Source organism: Anomaloglossus baeobatrachus, chromosome 1, assembly GCF_048569485.1.
Source record: "Anomaloglossus baeobatrachus isolate aAnoBae1 chromosome 1, aAnoBae1.hap1, whole genome shotgun sequence".
Taxonomy (NCBI): Eukaryota; Metazoa; Chordata; class Amphibia; order Anura; family Aromobatidae; genus Anomaloglossus; species Anomaloglossus baeobatrachus.
The window spans coordinates 688,900,777-688,922,997 of NC_134353.1; the positions used below are offsets into that span (position 1 = coordinate 688,900,777).

Genomic DNA, 22,221 nt, shown 5'->3' on the forward strand with positions numbered 1-22,221 from the left:
CAGTCATTATGCCGACGTAGATGGCACCAGGGAAATAGGGGCATCAAAGAATACGTAATACTTGGTTTGTTATGTTTACATAGTTAATGTCATTTCAGCAAAAATTAATAGCCCAAAACAAATATGTATAAGATACTTTGTAATATATCTTATCAAAGAATGTTGCCTCTTTCTCCACTAGTCAGACACATCTCCTCCTCCCCACCTCATCATTAGCGCCGAAGTATAGCTAAAATCTGTCAAAACAAGAAGCTTTGCCGGCTCCGTGAGAGATTAGATCACAGCTGCCTATTGCATCTCTGGTGAGGGGATGGATTGAGTGAGTAGAGACACATCGCAGAGTTACAATGGTGTTCTTGCTTTCTAGTAAATGTTTTATCTCACCCCAGAGCTAGATTCACAGCTATCCTGCTCAGTATTGTGTAATGTTCTCCTTGCTGCTGTTACTTCTCAACATATGCTACATAGTGACAGGAGAGCTAGAATCCATAATGTCTGTGTCTACAGTATATGAGACATTCCCCAAAGCAGCTAATCTCCATTGACTAACTCAAAGATGACTGAAAATTAGAGATAGAATATAAAAAAGGCAAAATTGCTGAAAATGAATAATATAATCCATCTATCCAGTGTTATTGAAAATTGTCTACCATTGTCCCTTGTTTAAAATCGACAACCAATTTAAATCTACAAAAGTGAAGATTGTCCTGCAGTATTTCATCCACATTCAGCAGACTTTTTTTTCTTTACAGAGGTGGTGTAAACCTGTATATCTGCTCTGGTACCTGTAGTGCCAACAGACTTATTTGGGATTTCCAAGGGCAGGTTTTACAGATAGCTGGAGAAACGGGTGGGTCTGGCTATCCACATACTTCAACCCATAGGTGTGGCTCATATCTTAAAATGGTGTCTGTTTGTTTGACAAATGGTCAGTGTGTGGAGGTTGTTTCACCTCCAGGAAAGAACTTCTGAGAGTGAGAGAGAGAGAGAGAGAGAGAGAGAGAGAGAGAGGACTCGCTTATTCTGACCAGGGCAGTGTGTGAACACTGCTGAGATCTCCACTTGGATACTTCTGGGAAGAAGTGGTATCTGGACCTGTGAAGATGTACCGAAAGGGAAATGGACTGTATACCATGTTATGTACCGTGAAGCCGGAAAAGAGCTTATTTTATGTTGCTGGAGAGCAAGCTGAAATAAACCCGTGTGTGAAATAAACTTGTTGGGCTCGTAAAGTGAAAGTGTTCCTGATATTACTTTGAGAAGCAAGCTGAGAGAGTAACTCCATCACATTGGAAATAAACATTTAGAAAAAATTTAAAAGGTAATGTTAGCACAGATAGAGTTTCATTTAGAGTTTCACCTTCCCAAAACTTTAATATGCACATGTAGCGCCTTCAAAGACCCGACTTTACATGGCCAGTCCTTTCCTCCATTTTTGAGATATCAGCCTTTGAATTGATATGCAAATTTGGCTGAAAATCTGAAGCCTCTGTCACTCCAGCTCTATTGTCCACCCAGTGGAGCAAATACTCTCCATGCCTGAGCAAATACATCCCGGGCGTGAGCGAGGGATAGTTTGTGCACAGGCCCGCGATAGTGGCCTACAAAAACGGCGCATGCGCGAGACTTCGGCACAGTGTGGAGTATGACGGGACCGTCGTCATCAATTCAAATCAACACACGGGATGGCGTACAGCGGCAGGAGGGGGGAACGAAGGAGAAAGAGAGCCCGCCCTTTAGGGCCTACTAAAAAATTTACATACAAAAAGGTAATATTTATAAAGTTGTTTTTGCGGTCTAAAAAGGGGGCCAGATACAAGGCACACCTTCATAGAATGCAGCCAAGGAGCTGCAGAAGGTGGTAGTTTTAGTTGCATATGGAAAAATCTGGTGACAGGTTCCCTTTAAAAAAAAAAGCCATCTCACCAAATAAAGGTGTTCCCTAATCGGGACAGTCTCTAACCCTTAATTTTAAAACCTTACCTTGTGTCAAACGACATCAATGTAGATGGAGGTAGAGAAGGAACGTGACCTGACTGCATGGGCACCCCGACTATGGGAAGGGTTTGGAATCTGCGGCATCAAATTCTGCCTTAAGTGGAACTACACACTTCTTTCTGTTTCTCAGTAGTCAATGTTTCACAATAAGCAAACTAAGAAAATTAAAATGTCTCAAAACAACTGGAAATTCTATTCAGATGTTGTCTGCTTTGTATAATGTTAAATTTTATTATGCTGTGTGGGTGTTTAACCTCTGGGAAATACAACAAGTATTCTGATTACTCATCTGAATAAGCATTATAAATTCTTTAAAGTTATTTTTTTGTAATAAACTTTTAATTCTGTACAATGTCAAAGGAGCAAAGTAAGATCTCACTGCCCGAATTACAACATGGGGAAATATGAGCAGAATGCTCAGCATAAACTATGTCATTTGTGAAGAGGCCCACAGTTCTATTCTTAGCTGTATGTACTTGTCTTGTGAAACGTGGGAAATTGGCTGCTTACGCATGGGGGGAAGGGGAGTTCCTAATGGTTTCATTCTGGTGAATGTTTCACAACGTGTTTATTTCACTTCCATGAATGATTTCATGAATTTTGGTCAGAACGATTTAAAGGGAAGCTAACACCTGGAACATGATGAGGGCAGGCAGCATGGTCATAGAGCACGAAGAGCTGAGCAGATTGATATATCATTTTCTGGGAAAGATTCAGTATAAGTCATCATTTATTCCCTGCCCATTCTGTGCTTCAGTGTCCAGTGGGCGGTCCTAGTTAGTGACTGACAGCTATCTCTGTATGTACACTAAAGGCCACGTCTCACTAAACAACATCGCTAGCAATATCGCTGCTGAGGCACGACTTTTGTGACGCAACAGCGATGTTGCTAGCGATGTTGCTGTGTGTGACATCCAGCAACAACCTGGCCCCTGCTGTGAGGTCACTGGTTGTTGCTGAATGTCCTGGACCATTTTTTAGTTGTTGCTCTCCCACTGTGAAGCACAGATCGCTGTGTGTGACAGCGACAGAGCAACAACTGAATGTGCAGGGAGCCGGCTTCTGCGGACGCTGTTAACCAATGTAAATATCGGGCAACCAAGAAGCCCTTTCCTTGGTTACCCGATATTTACCTTCGTTACCAGCGTCCGCCGCTGTCACGCTGTCAGTGCCGGCTCCCTGCTTCCTGCACACATAGCCAGACTACACATTGGGTAATTTACCCGATGTGTACTCTGGCTAGGAGTGCAGGGAGCCAGCGCTAAGCGGTGTGCGCTGGTAACCAAGGTAAATATCGGGTTGGTTACCCGATATTTACCTTAGTTACCAAGCGCAGCATCGCTTCCACGCGTCGCTGGGGGCTGGTCACTGGTTGCTGGTGAGATCTGCCTGTTTGACAGCTCACCAGCAACCCATGTAGCGATGCTCCAGCGATCCCTGCCAGGTCAGGTTGCTGGTGGGATCGCTGGATCATCGCTCAGTGTGACGGTACCCTTATACATGTAAGGCTGTAAATCACTTATCAAGACAACACACTGGACTCCTGAGCAGAGAACAAGCAAAGATATCACTAAATAAAATTCAAGTTACAAGGAATCTTTTCCTGGAGAGTATATATATATATATATATATATATATATATATATATATATACAGCGCTGGCAACAATTAAGAGAACAATGCAAAATTGTCAGTTTCACTGATTTTTCTCTTTATAGGTATATTTTTGAGTAAAATGTAATTTTTTTTGATTTTGTAAAATACTGACATGTCGCCGAATTTCCAAGCAATACATTTTGTATTTATTTTCTGAAAATAAGAAATGGTCAAAATAACAAAAAAATGCATTGCTTTCAGACCTCCAATAATGCAAAGAAAACAAGTTCATTATAATTTAGAAATAACAATACTGTTGTATTGAAATAATGTTTTAACTTAGGAAGAGTTCAGAAATCAATATTTTGGGAAAAACCATGGTTTTTAATCACAGCTTTCATGCGTCTTGGCATGCTTTCCACCAGTCTTTCACACTGCTTTTGGTTGACCTTTTATCACTCCTGATGCAAAAATTTAAGCAGTTCTTCGTTTCATGGCTTGTGACTATCCATCTTCCTCTTAATTACATTCCAGAGGTTTTCAATGGGGTTTAAGTCTGGAGATTGGGCTGGCCATGACAGGTTTTTGATGTGGTGGTCCTTCATCCACACATTGATTGACCTAACTGTGTGGCAAGGCACATTGTCCTGCTGGAAAAACCAGTCCTCAGAATTGGGGAACATTGCCTGAGCAGAAGGAAGCAACTGCGTTTCCAAGATAACCTTGTATGCAGCTTGATTCATACGTTCTTCGCAAAGTTTAATCTGCCCAATTCCAGCCTTGCTGAAGCATCCCCAGATCATCACCGATCCTCCACCAAATTTCACAGTGGGTGTAAGACACTGTGGCTTGTACGCCTCTCCAGGTCTCCATCTAACCATTTGATGACCAGGTGCTGGGCAAAGCTGAAAATCAGACTCATCAGAGAAGATTAGCTTACTCTAGAAATTTGGCAGATTAAACTTTTCCCAATAGATCAGACATTTCTGAACGTGGCAATACCATATATGTGTATTTTTTTTTTTATTTTTAACCCTTTAATTTTCAATGGGGGAAAGGGTGGTTATTTAAACTTTTAGGTTTTTTTATTTTTTTTTTCAAAACTTTTTTTTACTTTTTTTATTTTATTAGTCCTCATAGGGGACTATAAGAATCAGCAATCAGATCGCTTTTCCATATCTACTGATCACAGCTACACCACTGTGAACACCAGATATGCCTATCTCCTGTCTCAAACAGCTCTCGGCTGGGTGAAACAGTAAGTGAGTCATGTAAGCTACAAAAGTCATGACATGACCCTGTGCTACCCTGACAACTACCGGATCCTTGTGATCATGTCACGTGACTTCCGGTGTCAGGTGGTGAGTAAACGGAACACCGCTACCACTATTATAATGCCGCTGTGACAGTTTCACAGCGGTATTTAAGGGATTAACAGGTACTCGCTTATCTGCTCGTACCTGGTAGGCACACATGTCAGCTATATAAATCAGCTAATGTGCGCACATCCCCCCAACTGCCCGCAGCAGCCAGTGGGGATAACACTATGACCACTAGGATGTAAGATTACTGCCTGTGGTCGTTAAGGGGTTAGTACCACTCTTAGTTGCATTTAGTGTAGGTAGAATTGCTGGAAAAGGGATAGTGTTTCAGTTTGGCATTAAAGGCATATAGGCAGTGATTTTTGCCTTGAAGTCCTTGCTGCTCTAACGTAAAATCGAAAGTCCATTTCAGTCCTATATTTATTCTATTGTAGTTCCTCTTAATACAGCTCTTAGCTGTGTTTAGTGTAGGAAGAATTGTTGGAGAAAGGATAGTATATTAGTTTTGCATTAAATGCACATAGGCAGTGATTATTGCCTTACAGTCCTTGCTGCTGCAACATAAAACCAAAAGTCCTTTTCAATCCTACATCTATTTTATTCTAGCCCCTATTAATACTGCGGAAATACACAGCCATCCACCCATGGGCCTAAACACTAAACACTTGCACCTAGACCATAAACTTTATTAGTTTAAGAATTACACTCTTTCTAAAATTGACAAAAAAAAAATATTCTGAGGCCCTCCTCTACGTGTCTTCCAGGGTATGTTGCAATTGATATTTTACATTTTTGTTAAGTCTTTAACTTAGTGCATATGATTTACAACTGTACGAGTCCCACTCTTTCTAAAATTTTAAAAAATCCATTGTGTGGCCCTCCTCTATGTGTGTTCCAGGGGGTATTGCAATCCCTCAATTAAATAAATACGGGGAAAAATAGTGAGAGAAAACCCGGCTATTAAGACTATGTTCACATGTTACATTTTTGCTGCAGTTTTTTTGCAGCATTTTTTCATGAGTTTTATGCAAATTATAAGCTGATTTTTACAGTACCAGCGAAAGCTAGGAGACTTAAAAAATCTAATGCACCCAATTGTTTTTTTTCTCCTGACTGAAATGGAAAACTGCTGCACTTTTGAAAGATGTAGCATGTAAATTCTTTCAGCATTTTTGCAGCATTGAAAACAATGTGAACGTGCAAAAAAGCAGCAAAAAAGGTAAGTGTGAATATAGCCTAAGGGGTGGAGATTATTTCCTAACATTTTTTTCCTGTAAAATCCATTTTATCTTTGGTATTGTATATTTTATTGTCACTCTGTAAAAGTAGTGTAATACTCTGACAACATTATTCTCAGTAATGACCTGGGAGACAAAGATACATACAGGCATCTTCCCCATGCTGTTCCCATTCCATTTGAGCACTGATTCCACCCACGTTGGCAATTTTACTGCCCCCCAAGGAAGTAACAGAAAAACGCTCAAGTTTCCAATTGACTTCTATTATACTCGTTACTCGAGTAGAGCCCATCCACGCGTTCGACTTGCTCGATTCAGGTAACAAGCACTCGAGCATTTTAAGGCTCATTCATCACTAATCACAAATTATTTGAAGTTGCATGCTTCTACTAACTTTGAAAAATGTGTGCTGAATAGGCTTTACCACTGTAGGAGTCCAATGTCTGCTCATTGGAAGAAAAACTGTAAAAAGGAATGCAAAACAGTTCTAATAGCTGAAAAGACACTTCAAAATGACCCTGCTACACAACTAAAATTGAACAATTCAGTCTTGCGTCTAAACGTCCAAATAAATTAGTTTAACAATTGTTCCCCAAGTATGACATCAACATCCAGGCTCTTTCCCAAAAACACTTTTTCCTCGCTGAACTATTATACCGTTAAAAAACACCCTTAAAACATTAACAAGTCAATGGCAGAAAGTGTTTACCCCGTAATCAAATAAAAAATGACTTTCTGCATATTTTAAGACCTACCAAAATGTACTGTACTAAGGATTACGGTAACAAGTATTTCTAATGTCCAATAAATCAGCCTTTCAATTGGCAAATCTTACTCTTTTCCACAGCCTTTCAAATATCAAACTTACGATTTCAGCCAAGCAAATCGAGCCAAGAAGCAACGTCCCAGGAGGAACAAATAAAATGCTTGTTATGTTGCCTGCTGGATAAAACACTTCCTCCCTCTAATGCTGGAATGATTCTGCAAGGTATAAAATAACCTTCTGTGCATATGTGGTCACTGTTGTGTACACGGATGAGACGCTCCATACATCCGGTGTATGTAATGCACTGTCCTTTTACATCTGTTTTACTTGATAAGCTAAATGTGCATCACCCTGAGATACGTTATCCACAATTTCTTACTGACACACATGACTAGTGTTATGGTCACTCATATTCTGGATAACAAAATTGGACAAAAAAAAAAATCACAATTTAGGTGGACTACACAAAATATTCCCAACGTATTCCTTAGCTATAAAAAAGTCAACTGAGCGGTAAGTTTAGAACAGAGCTGAATACATTTTCAGACAGATACTTTTGAAATATATCTGAAAACTAACAATAATTGTAGAAGTAACCAGCAAGTTATATTAAAATATCACTAACTACAACCAAACTAATATTCTGACCGCATTGAGTCTTGGAGAGAATATCTCTGTAAATGGGTGAAAAATGGAGGTGCTAGAATAACCACATGCAATTAGTAACTTTAAAGGCTTTGGCCCTGGCTTGACTTCCATCCTTGGTGGTGAAAGTTGGTAAAGGGTCAGACATTGACTTATAGGCTCATGTTCTCCAATTGGTAGCACTAATTGGACAGCTGTTGTCCTTCCGGAGAAGAGCTAATTTGAATACCCTTTTCCCAGAGAGAATTGCAAATCTATAAGACTCCCAATTCCAAATATCAGTCTCTACAAACATATGTAAATTGACTCTTTAGAGAGGAAAGGAATTGAACTTTAGCACCACCTATTAGAAGCAAGAATCCTAAAAGTCAATATCGACTCTTTAACGAGCCTTGCTATATGACATAGGATAAAAACCAAACCAGAATCTAAAGGTACCGTCACAGATAACGAGATCGCTAGCGAGATCGCTGCTGAGTCACGGTTTCTGTGACGCAATAGCGATCCCGTTAGTGATCTCATTATGTGTGACACCTACCACCGATCAGGCCCCTGCTGTGAGATCGCTAGTCGTTGCTGAATGGTCCAGGTCATTTTCTTCAAAGGCGATGTCCTGCTGGGCAGGACACATCGCTGTGTTTGACACTGTGTGACAGGGTCACAGTGACTGCTGAGATCGTTATACAGGTCGTTACTGTGACCTGTATCGTTCCTGCATCGCTGGTAAGATCTGACTGTGTGACATCTCACCTGCGACCTTCCAGCGACTTACCAGCGATCCCTATCAGGTCGCATCGTTTTCGGGATCGCTGGTAAGTCGTGTGTGACTGGGCCTTAAGTTTGCAGAGACATTGTTTCAAGGTAATGTCCATTGTCAGTGCAAACAATGAGATCTGACTTGTCTGGGATCTATTTGAGATTTTGGTTTGGATTTTATACTGTCATATGGCAAGGCTCGTTAAAGGGTTGATATTGACTTTTAGGATTGCTACTTCCAATAGGTGGCTATAGAATACAAATACTCTTCTTCTCAGAAGAGGCAATTTGCATATTTTATATCCCAGAGGAGCATTGCATGGTTTATAAGCCTCCTCACCCTGGCTTGGCAGCCATGTCACTTTCCACAAGGAGAAACATTACTCCTTAGATCTTTACGAGAAGAAACATTAGTTCTTGCCTTACATGCTCTGCTGGATGCACAAGATGAAGAACTATACTTCTCTATTTTATCATTGATAATACTTCCATGTTTGTATATCAGCCTGTCCATGAAAATCAGCTGTGCTTCTACTTTTCTTCCATTCATATTGTGAATTTTCATCCCAATTTTAAGCTTACATGTGGGAAGTATGACATATGTATGGAAAAGAATCCTGCTTTAACCCATTGCAAGCAACAGAGTATTAATTTTGATTTTGTTGCTGCATCAATAATATAAAAAGGATGTCTTTTCTTTTAAATTCTTATGATCCTCCATCATTTAATGAGCATTTGTACAATTTTGCCTGTATGTTGCAGAGATGCAATCATTTGCTTCTACGACACATTCTATTCCCTTTGTTGTCGGTATACCTAATTTAGACCACCGAGGTTCAAAAACATGGCAGCTATATCTGGTAAATTAGCAAGAGCTTTAACAAATATGTCCTAATGTACTATACTACAAGTGCCATTAATTCCTATAAGTGTCTTTAATTCATTATGTGGTTTATCAAACTTCAGCAAGAGTGTCTTTCATTTATAAGCAAGAGAGCCTGTGGTAGCCTCAGGACAACTAATTTACGTCTCCACAATATAAACCACAAAGGAATAGCTTTCCTTTACCTGCATGCATTTTTTATTTCTTCTGTAATTACACTTTAAATGAGATTGGAAGAATGGTTTAATTAGAAGAGACTGCAATCATGTATGTCATTCCTCTATGACTGCGACATATGGATTTATCGATAAGAAGACAAACAGAGAATCAATTGAAATATGTAGAGATCTGCACTCAAATGAATGAGGGCACAAAAACCCATAAAAAAATCAGCTGTATTCTTTAAAAATGACCGGTCACAGGCTCAAAAAAATGAGAGCTAAATATATTGTAATAATCCCTAAGCTACCCTAAATACGTCGCTGCTTTACATGTTGCGTTGCATGGTTCCATTGCAGAAATATTCATATTTGCTTCTTCTGAGGCACAATATGTGAAATCTCTACTTAAAGTCCAATTCAGCATTTCTTCAAAGTCTTCCTTGGGGGCGTGCGCTTTTACCTCTCCCTAACAGATGCTGCTCAGCATATAATCTAGCAGCCTATTAGTCTTAGAGACTGCAAAGCTCTGAATAGCAGCATCTGGGGGAGAGGAGGATGAAGAAACGCCCAGTTGAGCTACAGAGATTTCACATTACGAGACAGAATGTGAATATCTCCTCTACAATGGAGCAATACCCACAAAGTGGAAAAAAGGTAGAAACATAGGAGCATAGAATTTTTACAATGTATATAACTGAATTGTTTTGAGAAAATAAAAGATCCTCTTTCAAGAGTGCCAGTCACTTATGAATATGTAATTTTTTACCTGGTGCAAATGTCACTGTTTTCTGGTATTTTCTTTTGTTCCTGTGATGCTCTGTTCCTGAAGTATAACCCTCTATTATCGGCAGATGAATCTAGTCTTGTTAGCAAAATGGTCATAGTCCTCAAGAAGACAAGATTAGATTTACACAAAATGAGGGGGTGGGGGCATTGTTCAGGAATGGAGAGGCACAGGCGCAAAAGAAAAGAAAATAAACTCATGTTTTGAAGAACAGCGGCATTTACATAAGGTATAAAAAAGCATGTGTGGCATGTTCTATGCAAGTGTCATGGAAGCTTGAGAGTAATATCTTTTTGGGAAGTGTGTATGTCACAGTTGTAGTAAAGCCAGGCAAGCCTGGGTTAATTCCTAGCACTGCAAGTCTTTATTAGGTGCACCTGACTAGCTATTTCTTTAGAGCCAAGCTGTGGGTTCACCTTGGGGGCTCTGAGCCTGCTAGGGATTGACCAGAGTGCAGTGAATAGAAACTGCTGAGTGTCCAGGCTGTTTAATGTGAGCTGTACATAGACTTGAACATATATGTGCCTGCTGATTGAACTGTTTATTTGCTGTCATACCTTATACTCAAAAAAGGCTGTTTAATCTCAATAAAAGATATGAGAATGGAGTCTTGCAACTGGTAAAATTTTTCTTCCTTTATTTCCAATACATTAATACATCAGTGGGTCATGGTTTGATGCGATGTGTTGACGCATTTCGACTCTGCGAGTCTTAGGACTAAGACTCACATAGAGTCGAAATGCGTCAAAGCAACGCATAAAACCATGTTGTTTTAATATTTTGGAAATAAAGCAAGAAAAATTTTACCAATTCCAAGATTCCATTCAAATTTTTTTTTTTATTGGATTTTACTTCATTCACCCAGCCAACAGGTGGTGGAAAACCTGGAAGCTAATATGGGTCGTTCAAGCGGTGAGCGAATTTTGGCAAATATATATATTTTTTTTAATCCTTTGAAGTTTTATTTTATGAACACTGCTTCATACCTACCTAAGAGTGTGAATCTCTACAATTGGTGGAGAATGCAGTCAGACGCCCCAAAGAGTACAGGTAATTACACATTAAGCACTGAATGTAATGGTTAAAGGCAGCTACAATATTGGAAACACAGTCCAAGCATGAAGGAGTTTATTAAGCAACTGGTTCAGCAGCAGCAGGCCCAACAAGAAACCTACAAACTATGGACACAGCAGTTACAGCAGCATTAGTTACAGAAGCAGTTATAACAGCAGTAGTCACAAAAGCAGTTGCAGCATCAATTACAACATCAGCGGCAGATGTATCTTTTGACTGAAACTGTCCAGGCCAGAGAAACTACAGCCAAAGTGGGGGTACCCGTGTAAAGCCAACAGTGCGGGAAGCCTTGCAGAAAACGTCTCTGGATGACAACGTTGAGGCTTTCCTTACTGTCTGTGAGAGGGTAGCAGGCAGTTAGAAACTACCTCTGGAACAATGGGCAGATGCCCTAACTGCATACCTTACTGGGGAACAACAGAAAGAGTACTATGACCTTGCCCTGCAGAATGTCAAAGAGTACGACAAGCTTAAAGTGGAGATTATGGCACAGTTGAATGTAACTCTGGCAGTTAGGGCCCAACAGGTATACCTCAGGTACTAACAAAATGACAAGCCTTCCCGGTCCCAGATGTTCAACCTTTTATACCTGATGCAAAAATGACTGCAGCCCGAGACCTGCTATCTGGCACACATGGTGGAGAGAATAGTAGAGGACCAAATTATCCATGTACTACCAAAAACTGTGCAAAGCTGTGTTGCCCAGGGAGATCCCGAGAATGAAGACCACCTTTTGAGCCTTGTGGAAAAGAAACTTGGCTGCTAAGAACTCCCTCAAGGGAGTTTGCAGTCACTCTTTGGGAATATGCAAAGGAAGGCGTCTAAGTCACAGTCTGAATGAAGCATAAAGACCCAGGAGGGGTCAGAGTCATGTTCAGGGCGCACATTTTATACCAATATCTGTTGGAGGTGTCGTGCCCCAGGTAATATATCAGCAGTTTGTCCATTCACCTCTAACTACTCTATAGACCCGCACTACTCACACTTAGCACATCCTGCGGGCAGTGCCATACTGCACCCTGGTGAGGAACTTTAGCCTTGCGACGTGACGGTGAACGGTGTTACTGTATCTAAACTCCTGTTTTGTGACCCCATTAAGGGCCACACTTCTACATGTGCTAGTTCCTGGGAGGGGGTGAGGGTAAGGTGTTTCAATGGCCACTTGTTGGACTGCTCAGCTCAAAGACTTCATGGTAAGAGGTACCCTGGAATATGTAACTGGCCTGGTATAAGGGACTGTTGGATGAGAGATGAAAGCAAGGGGTCAGGTAAAAGAGTGCCTCCTCAATGTACCAGGGGCACAATTCAGGGGGTATAATCAGTTGGCTCGAGTAGACAATTTAAGACTGGAGACTGAGTACTTGTGTTAGTGTCCACATGGGATAACAGGTACCTTGCCATATGTTATGGCAACCTACTAAAACCCTGGAAGGATAGGGACCTGCTGAAAACTTCTTGCTTATTTGCCCAGTCAGAAGGTGCAGAAATTGTATCACATTCCCAAAAACATCATGGCTGGAAAATGGTAACCAAAAATAGAGGCAGGTTTTTGTGGGTTACTAGGTCCTCCTCGTGTCATCAAGCATAAACCTGCTTGGGTCAATTTAAAAGCCTATAGAATAGACTTCTGGATGGGTATGTTGCAAATCCAGGTAGGACTGGGTTAACTCTTGACACTGCAAGTCTTATTTAGGTACGCCTAGCTAGCTATGTCTAGAGAGCCAGGCTGTGTGTTCACCTGGGGGCTCTGAGTCTGCTTGGGATTTAGCAGAGTGCAGTGTGTGGAAACTGTATAGTGTGCAGGCTGTCTAATGTGAGCTGTGCATGGACCTGAACACTTCTATTGGTGCTGGAGGTTACAGGAACTTAGGCTGAAGGTGACACAGAGCCTGGTAGGACCATACCCCTATTTTGTGGAACGTTTGCTCAAGGGCTGTAAACTGTTTGGGTGAATCCACATTGACATATACTTTATGTGTCTGATGAATTAACCGTTTATTTCCTATTATACCTTTTGCCCAGAGGAGGCTGTTTTCTTTTGAATACCTTGAGGTTTAATGAAAGTAATAAAACTGCATTGCCTATGTGAACACTGCCTAATGCCTACCTGTGAGTGTGAAACTACAAACTGTAGGGTAGATTTTTGCACCCTCATTTCTGAACCAAAAAAATTGTTTTGGAATTACTAAATCACTACAAATTATATTATAGGTATGATTTTAATAGGGGCTAAGTCCCTTACATATCTGTATAAGAGGTTTAGTTAGTATTTCTGGCATGATAAATTCCCTTTAAGTACAACATCCCTAAAAGTGCATTTTGCATGGGGCTGATATAACTAGTGAACTTCATATTTAACCAGTGCAAGTATTATTTCTACATACAGTGCCTTGCGAACGTATTCGGCTCCCTTGAATTTTATAACCTTTTCCCACATTTCAGGCTTCAAACATAAAGATAAAAATTTTAATGTTATGGTGAAGAATCAATAACAACAAGTGGGACACAATTGTGAAGTTGAACAAAATTTATTGCTTATTTTAAACTTTTTGAAAAAATAAATAACTGAAAAGTGGGGCGTGCAATATTATTTGTCCCCTTTAAGTTAATACTTTGTAGCGCCACTTTTTGCTTTGATTACAGCACAAGTCGCTTGGGATATGTGTCTATCAATTTTTCACATCGAGAGACTGAAATTCTTGCCCATTCTTCCTTTGTAAACAGCTCGAGCTGAGTGAGGTTGGATTGAGAGCGTTTGTGAACAGCAGTTTTCAGCTCTTTCCACAGATTCTCGATTGGATTAAGGTCTGGACTTTGACTTGGCCATTCTAACACCTGGATACGTTTATTTGTGAACCATTCAATTGTAGATTTTGCTTAATGCTTGGGATCATTGTCTTGTTGGAAGACAAATCTCCGTCCCAGTCTCAGGTCTTTTGCAGATTCCAACAGGTTTTCTTCAAGAATGGTCCTGTATTTGACTTCATCCATCTTCCCATCAATTTTAACCATCTTCCCTGTCCTTGCTGAAGAAAAGCAGGCCCAAACTATGATGCTGCCACCATGTTTGACAGTGGGGATGGTGTGTTCAGGGTGATGAGTTGTGTTGCTTTTACGCCAAACATATCGTTTGGCATTGTGCCCAAATAGTTTGATTTTGGTTTCATCTGACCAGAGCACCTTCTTCCAGATGTTTGGTGTGTCTCCCAGGTGGCTTGTGGCAAACTTAAAACAACATTTTTTTATGAATATCTTTGAGAAATGGCTGTCTTCTTGCCACTCCTCCACAAAGGCCAGATTTGTGTAGTGTACGACTGATTGTTGTCCTATGGACAGACTCTCCCACCTCAGCTGTAGACCTCTGCAGTTCATCCTGAGTGATCATGGACCTCTTGGCTGCATCTCTGATCAGTCTTTTCCTTGTCTGACATGAAAGTTTGGATGGACGGCCGGGTCTTGGTAGATTTGCAGTGATATGATACTCATTCGATTTCAATGTGATCGCTTTCACAGTGCTCCGTGAGATGTTTAAAGTTTGGGAAATCTTTTTGTAACCAAATCCGGCTTTAAACTTCTCCACAACAGTATCACGGACCTGCCTGTTGTGTTCCTTGGTCTTCATGATGCTCTCTGTGTTTTAGGCCCCCTTCACACGTCAGTGAAAAACACTAACATGCTTCACTGACGTGTAAAACACGCACATGTCCCTCCGTGTTCCGTGATTCACGGCACACGTGGTTTGTCGATGTGCAATCCGTGATCAGTGATTGCAAATGGACATTACTCACCTGCCTTCGCTCCTGCTGTCCATGTTGCTGAACTCCTCGGCTCTGCAGAGTCCGCCCACCGCTCTCTGCAGCTACTTCCGGGTCGGCTGTTCCTGCTTTTATGAATATTCATGAGCCGGGCAGGAGCTGCAGAGAGCGGAGGTTGCACAGAGCGTCGCTGGAAAGGTGAGTTGAAAATGTTTATTATTTTATATGTCAGTGTTTTTCTGGTACGTGTTTCACGGATCACACACGGATCACCCCATAGTGTGGTCCGTGGGTCATCAGTGATGCCAGAAAAAACGGACTTGTCTCCGTGCAGAATCACGGACACGCGTGTACGCTGCACGGAGACACATTCAGTGAAAAATCACTGATGTGTGAGCAGATCCATTGATTATAATGGGTCTGCGTATGTCAGTGATTCTGGTACGTATAAAAAAAAGCACAAACGTACCAGAATCACTGACATGTGAAGGGGGCCTTAAACAGAACACTGAGACTATGGCCCGTTTCACACGTCAGTGAAAAACAGTGACGTTTTTCACTGGCGTGTAAAACACGCACATGTCCCTGCGTGTGCCGTGAATCACGGCACACGTGGGTTGTCTAAGTGCAATCCGGGCTCCGTTATCCGTGACCCGTGATTGCACTTAGAAATCAACTCACCTGCGCCCGCTCCCACTGTCCATGGTGCTAATCGCTCCCGCGACGCAGCATCCGGCCGGCGCTGACCCCCGCAGCAGCTGCTTCCGGGTCGGCTGTGTCGCGCATAATGAATATGCGCGACAGTAATCAGCCGGCTTAGAAGGAGCAGGAAGGACGGGCTGCAGAGGACATCGCTGGACGCCGGGTGAGTTAAAATGTTTATTATTTTAAATGCACGTTTTTTTCTGGCACGTGTTTCACGGATCACACCACTGCGTGGTCCGTGGAACATCAGTGATGCCAGAAAAAAATGGACATGTCTCCGTGCAGCAATCACGCACACGCGGGTACGCTGCACGGAGACACGTGCAGTGAAAAATCACTGACATGTGAGCAGACCCATTCATTATAATGGGTCTGCGTATGTCAGTGATTCTGGTACGTTTAAAAAAAAGCACAAACGTACCAGAATCACTGACATGTGAAGGGGGCCTTAAACAGGACACTGAGACTATCACAGAGCAGGTGCATTTATACGGAGACTTCACACATGTGGCTTATATTTATCATCATCAGTCATTTAGGACAACATTGGATCATTCAGAGATCCTCAATGAACTGGAGTGAGTTTGCTGCACTGAAAGTAAAGGGGATGAATAATATTGCACACCCTGCACACACACAATATTGCACACACTTTTCAGTTATTTATTTTTTTTAAACGTTTAAAATAAGCAATAAATTTCGTTCAACTTCACAATTGTGTCCCACTTGTTGTTGATTCTTCACCATAACATTAACATTTTTATCTTTATGAAGCCTGAAATGTGGGAAAAGGTTAGAAAATTCAAGGGGGCTGAATACTTTCGCAAGGCACTGTACATGACTAATTTCTATATTTCTACATACATGACTAATCCATAACTACACAGCCATTACAGTATTACGCATAAATCCATGTAAGTGGCATAAGCAGAACTTACCCATATGACAGGCGCCAGTGAAAGGGTCACACTTATCATCATGACAATTGCAAAACTGCTCACAATTAACTCCAAACTGGCCGGCTGGACACGACAGGTTACAGCTACAAATGAAACAAGAAATAGTGTTATTTGTAGCATGTGTACAGTCTAACACATTTATAGAATATTAGTTTTATGATGTTTGAAGTGGAATTGAAATACAGAATCCATATTATAAACGTTTCCGGTCACAACAACTAAAGGCCTGGATTCTGATGAAGATTGCCTTAAATCCTACAGAGGGAGCTATGAATTATAAAGAAAGCTGCATTGTGTATGGGTATGATAAGTATTAGTATTCACCGCGACTTACATATTCAATATTTATAAACACAATGCACCAAACACAGATATAATACCAGAAGCAGTAGAGGAGCAAAGCAAAATACATGGAACTAATAAACAAAGGGTACCAATAAAATACCCTAGAGGTAAAAAAAACCCAAAACAATACTTATGCTGCGAAATTGCATATGTTTTATTAACAGTTTAATATTTTGTAAATTGCGCTATTGTCAAGGTAACAGCTGAACGTGAAATTGCCTTATAAATCACAATAACAAAGAGAAACGACACCGCGGCACAACACTAAACATATTTATGCGTGCCCTGGCATGTTTAGACTATTTCCCATGGACTCTGACATTTGTGATAAAAGTCTGGAGGCACATATGTGGATGATGTATACTCCTAGAGCAGACAACCATAGCTAATATTGGCATCACTTCTTATTTAGGAAAACAATGAATATCTGAAGAATCAAATGCATAAATTGTACAGAGCTGAATCCAGATGTGGAGCGCAGCGTGCTAAAAGAATAAGAGAACGCGGACTCAAGATGAGGGCTTCAGGAACTAAGTCGTCATGTAACATTCATTGTTTGTAGGGGGAAGCATGCTCCTTTGTAATTAATAGGTTACTAAACATGGGAGGCTAGTGTATGTGCACAGCAAATGTTCCTAAAATGTTCCTCCCAATGAATGTTTAGCATTTTGTTTATATCCAACGTTTTTAGGCTTCATTATTTAATAGGAAGGTTTATATTGTTTTTTCTATTCTCCAGCCTCTATGTTTTTTAGGTTGTTATGCTTCTATCCAACTGAACCAACATGATCAATTCATGGGTATAATATGGTTAGGTGGTGCCCATGAGGCTTCAGTTTCCACAGGGTATTGCATTTGACTTAAGATGCAATGCTCATCCCGGGTAAGAAGGAGTTAACTACTGGTGTTCATAGCTTGCACAACATCCTGTGCTCATGGCTTACACAACACATCCAGCCAGGAGTTACACAACACAGGTGGGCACCATAGCAATGGGTTTTCCCCAGCACCGGTGAGTGATCAGAAAGGTGGGGGCTGTCTGGGAAAGTGAGCGAGCACACACAATTTCACTTCATAACAGTTTCAGGAGAGCACAGCTTGAGACAGAGAAAAGTAAGGATCCAGAGGGGCCGTCCGGGTACCGGGCAGACTGAGAGAGAAGCAGGAGATGACCGGGTGGAGCTCTGAGACAGAGGAGCATCTCGGTAGCTGGAGGGTGAGCCCCAACAGCCCCTTCAGGACAGGTGCCACACAGGGTGCAGAGCTCTGGGGTAGAACAAACTTCACGTTGGACTACCAGAATCTGCAGGCAAGGGGGATTTCACATCCCATTGCCCACCACCAAAAGTCCCGGGGCACCAGCAGCATATAGAGAAAGGAGCCACGGCCACACTCGGGTCCATAACAAGATTCGCGTTGCCTGCATACGGGACGGCAACTAAAGCCAAGGACACTGGGGTCCCCAAGTAGCTTCACGCCACGGGGATCTACACTACAGAGCACAATGGAGGAAGGTCTCAAACACATCACAACACCGGTGGTGAACTCTGATTCATCCGGGATCGGCTGGGGCCCATCACGGCGATGAAAGATTGCTCTGCGGGCGCAGCACATGAACTGTGAGTAAAACACCTGGAACCGCTGCCCCTGTATGAGAGGGAAGCAGGAGGTGATGGGTTGCAGGTCTCGCTGATGTAACAACCTCACGTCAGCCCTTAGGAGAGCAAATGCCGACATCACTAGACTGAAGCGGTGCTGGCAACAGAGATAAGTATGAGCTTTTTTATTTTAATGGGACCAAACATGGGGAATGAGAAGGAGTTGTCCTAGTTGTGGACAACTCCTTTAACGAAAAACTTTCCACATTTGCACATTCCTTAAAATAGAATAAAGATTTTTAAGTCATTATCTTTCATTATATACTTGTCTAGGGAGAATGGTATCAAGAATGTTGACAACTGAACAAATATTTGCTCCCTATTAGGGTGAGACAAACTTTGGCAGAACAACAGTTTCCTCTATATATCCAAAATGTAAGATTTTCACAATGTTACTATAACTTCACTGGTCTAAAAGTAGGAAAAGCATCCCAGGAGGTAGTTAATTATAATCATGGAAAGTGTCAGTCCGGGTGCTAAAATGAAGAGGCAAAAGAGCTAAGCCAAGTGCTGCTCTCCTGCGGGACTGAAGATGGGATCAAGTGAAGGTCTATGAGTCATCTTCAGTTTACTGATTGAAAGGTACCAACTTATGTACTTAGCTTGAAACAAAGAATACCAAAGCTGGAGTACTGGATCTTATCATATTTTTCTGCTCTACAAGGTGATTGTCTAGGTTGTTAGGTCTTATTAGGTCTAAATGTAGGCTTTATTAGGTTTAGCTGTAGGCATTATTAGAAAATGCACAAGAGTCTTTACATTCTGTAGCTGTGTGAATAAATTAGAAGAGCTATTTTATGGCAGCCTGATCAATGCTAGTAGTTTAGAGGGCAATAAAGAAAGCCAAGTTCATACAAACATATACATTCTTGGGCTAGCGATATCAAGTTCACAAATAGCGGAAATGACTGCGTCTATGTGCACCTGTGTGTGGACAGGTGTGATATATGCCATCCTGCACCACTGACACCAGCACTTCTACGTACAATTCATTTTGGCCGATACTAGTGTAGAATTGTCACACGTTGTTCAGCTCTAAACTCACCTGATATCATGGTGACTTCTAACCCTGTTCACACTGCAGAGTCTAACATGCCACCCAGGGCTTTTCAGTTGCACAGTCAGACTCGGGCGTTGACCCGTTATGTGCTTAATTGTGATCAGTCTGGCAGGAGTTCATTTTAGCTGGCCTGTGCATTGCTACAAGGGTCACAGGTCACTAGGAGACCTATCACAGAATTTGGTGCTTATTCTGAAGAAGAAGTGGAGAATCACTTCGAAACGCATCTATAAAGCACCCTTTCTCTTATACTATGGATTGACCAGGTTCCTGTTTTGTTTATTTTCTCCTATTGTCTATACCTCCAAGTGTGTGCAGTGAGTTTGAGTTTTGTTTTTTGCCTGTCTATGTGTGTGGGACAAAACCACTCCTGTTCCGGCCCTCCCCAGAGGTGGGAAAGAGGGGGTAAAGAACCAGGGCTATTCAGGAGCTAAGAGTAGGAAGGCGGCCCAAACATCATAACCATTAGATATATCTTTGGGAACAGAGACAGCTAGGGCCTCCCTAGCTGTAGGGACAGTGTAGCTGCCCCTATTCCAAGTAACCTCGTCACCCCATGACATGAATTACTCATGAGAGTTGGCCCTTCACTTACATTGGCTTGTACAGTCCATCATGCATTTATAGCTCACAGACCGAAGTTATGTTTGCCTAGTAGGACTGAAAAACAAAATCAGCAGCTCAAATATGTATACATTGATTTATAAGTAGCACTTAATTTTCTCCTTTAATTATGAATGCAGCCATCCCCACAGCTCTCCTTTTTTACAAAATGGGGAAGAATCTGTAATACTTATACAGTATATATTGGTAAAGGCCACACAACTATTAAAATAAAGGCAAAGTGCTCAACCTCTTTAAAGAGGACATGAACCTCCTCTGATTGGGGTGACTCTACAGAGTCTGGAACACTTTTTCTTTTTCTTTCTATACCCCCTCATTCCAAAATTATGCCTCCTATTAATTAAGATGGAAATTTTACCTTTAGCCAACTGGGCACATACCAAAGAACTTCTTGGGCATGGCCATGTTTTGATTGCCCAGCATCAGAGGTGAAAAAGCAAATGCCTACAAAGATGTTCGGGGTATACGCCCAGTTGGTAGAAGGTAAAACCTCCATCTTTATTATCAGGGGCATAACTTTGTAATGGCGGAGCACAGAAGAAAAAGAAAAACTGTTCCAGAATCAGTGAAGCAGCAACAATTGGAGGACCTATTCAGTTTAAGTAACTTTTAAAAATGTTCCCATTATTAAAAAATAGTTTATTATAGTTTGTTATAGACAATTTAACACATATAAAAGATTATTAGCACAGAATATTTATTATAAGACTATTTATCATGTAGTAAAGCAATTATAATCAGCCCATAGTCTAAAGTTATCCTTTACTCATAAGGAATATACAGGTGATCCAAATAAAAAGGCAGCAATGTGAGGTGACTTAAGAATCCGGTTGTGTTCCTAGTGTATGTCACGTGCCTGTTCTGTATATAAATATATATATATATATATACATATATATATATATACATATATATATATATATATATATATATATATAGGTATATATATATATACATATATAAATATATATATATATATATATATATATATATATATACCTGCATCTGGTCACATTTGTACAGATCTTATATTGGAGGGATTTTTTGTAATGAATAAGCGAATGTAAGCAATCCCTGCCGAGAAAATTTATAGAAGTAATTTATAAGCTGCGCTTTAACCTGGAGGTTGTGCTAGGTAAATACCGAAGTAATCATAACCATATGTATGAGAATATTGTATATTAAATGAAACTCAATTTAAGTGGAGAAATCTGACAGAAACTGTTTATACGGAGGAGATGTGAAAGTTGCCTTGAACCTGTCAGAACAGTTAACAAATTGTATTTTTTCTTTTTTTATAATAAATTCCTACTTTATTATCTGTGTTATTATTTCTCTCTTTTTGTTTTAAGGAAGAGATAGACTAGCTAAGGAAACCTAAAAATGTTGTTAATTAAAAAAGCATTGTTATTCTTCTTTATATCCGTGTCTGGGAAAGATTGGTGACAACTAATATTACAGATGACAGCTGACAGCTCTGGAGTCTTCATTTGTATTATATCTAATTACTCATTAATACAGGATTGGGAAATACATCACTGTTTAGAAAGGCCCGTTATTTGCTATAAAGGGGTTGTCCACTACTTGGACAATTCCTTTTTAGGTTACATAGTTCCCTTTGTAAAATAAAAAAAACATATTCTGATCTTTTACACTGGTGCCGTTCTAATGTTGCCAGTGCATGACATTGTTATACTACGTTAGGCTACTTTCACACATCCGGTTTTTTGCTCTGCGGCACAATACGGCGTTCTGCAGAAAAACCGCAACCGTTTTTTTTTTTACGCCGGTTGCGGTTTTTTTTGCATAGACTTACATTAGTGCCGTATTGTGCGCAGGGGCTTGCGTTCGGTCCGGTTTTTGCCGCATGCGGCAGATTTAGCCGATGCCGC

At 40.9% G+C, this 22,221-nt stretch overlaps 1 protein-coding gene across 1 annotated transcript in view; it reads right to left on the bottom strand.

Annotated features, from left to right (window-relative positions):
• Positions 1-22,221, bottom strand: part of SCARF2 (scavenger receptor class F member 2) — a 290,316-nt gene that overhangs the window by 99,218 nt on the left and 168,877 nt on the right. Inside the window, exon 7 of the mRNA XM_075320198.1 lies at positions 16,622-16,725. Coding sequence (XP_075176313.1) covers positions 16,622-16,725 — 104 coding nt within the window. The remainder of the gene's footprint in view (positions 1-16,621; positions 16,726-22,221) is intronic.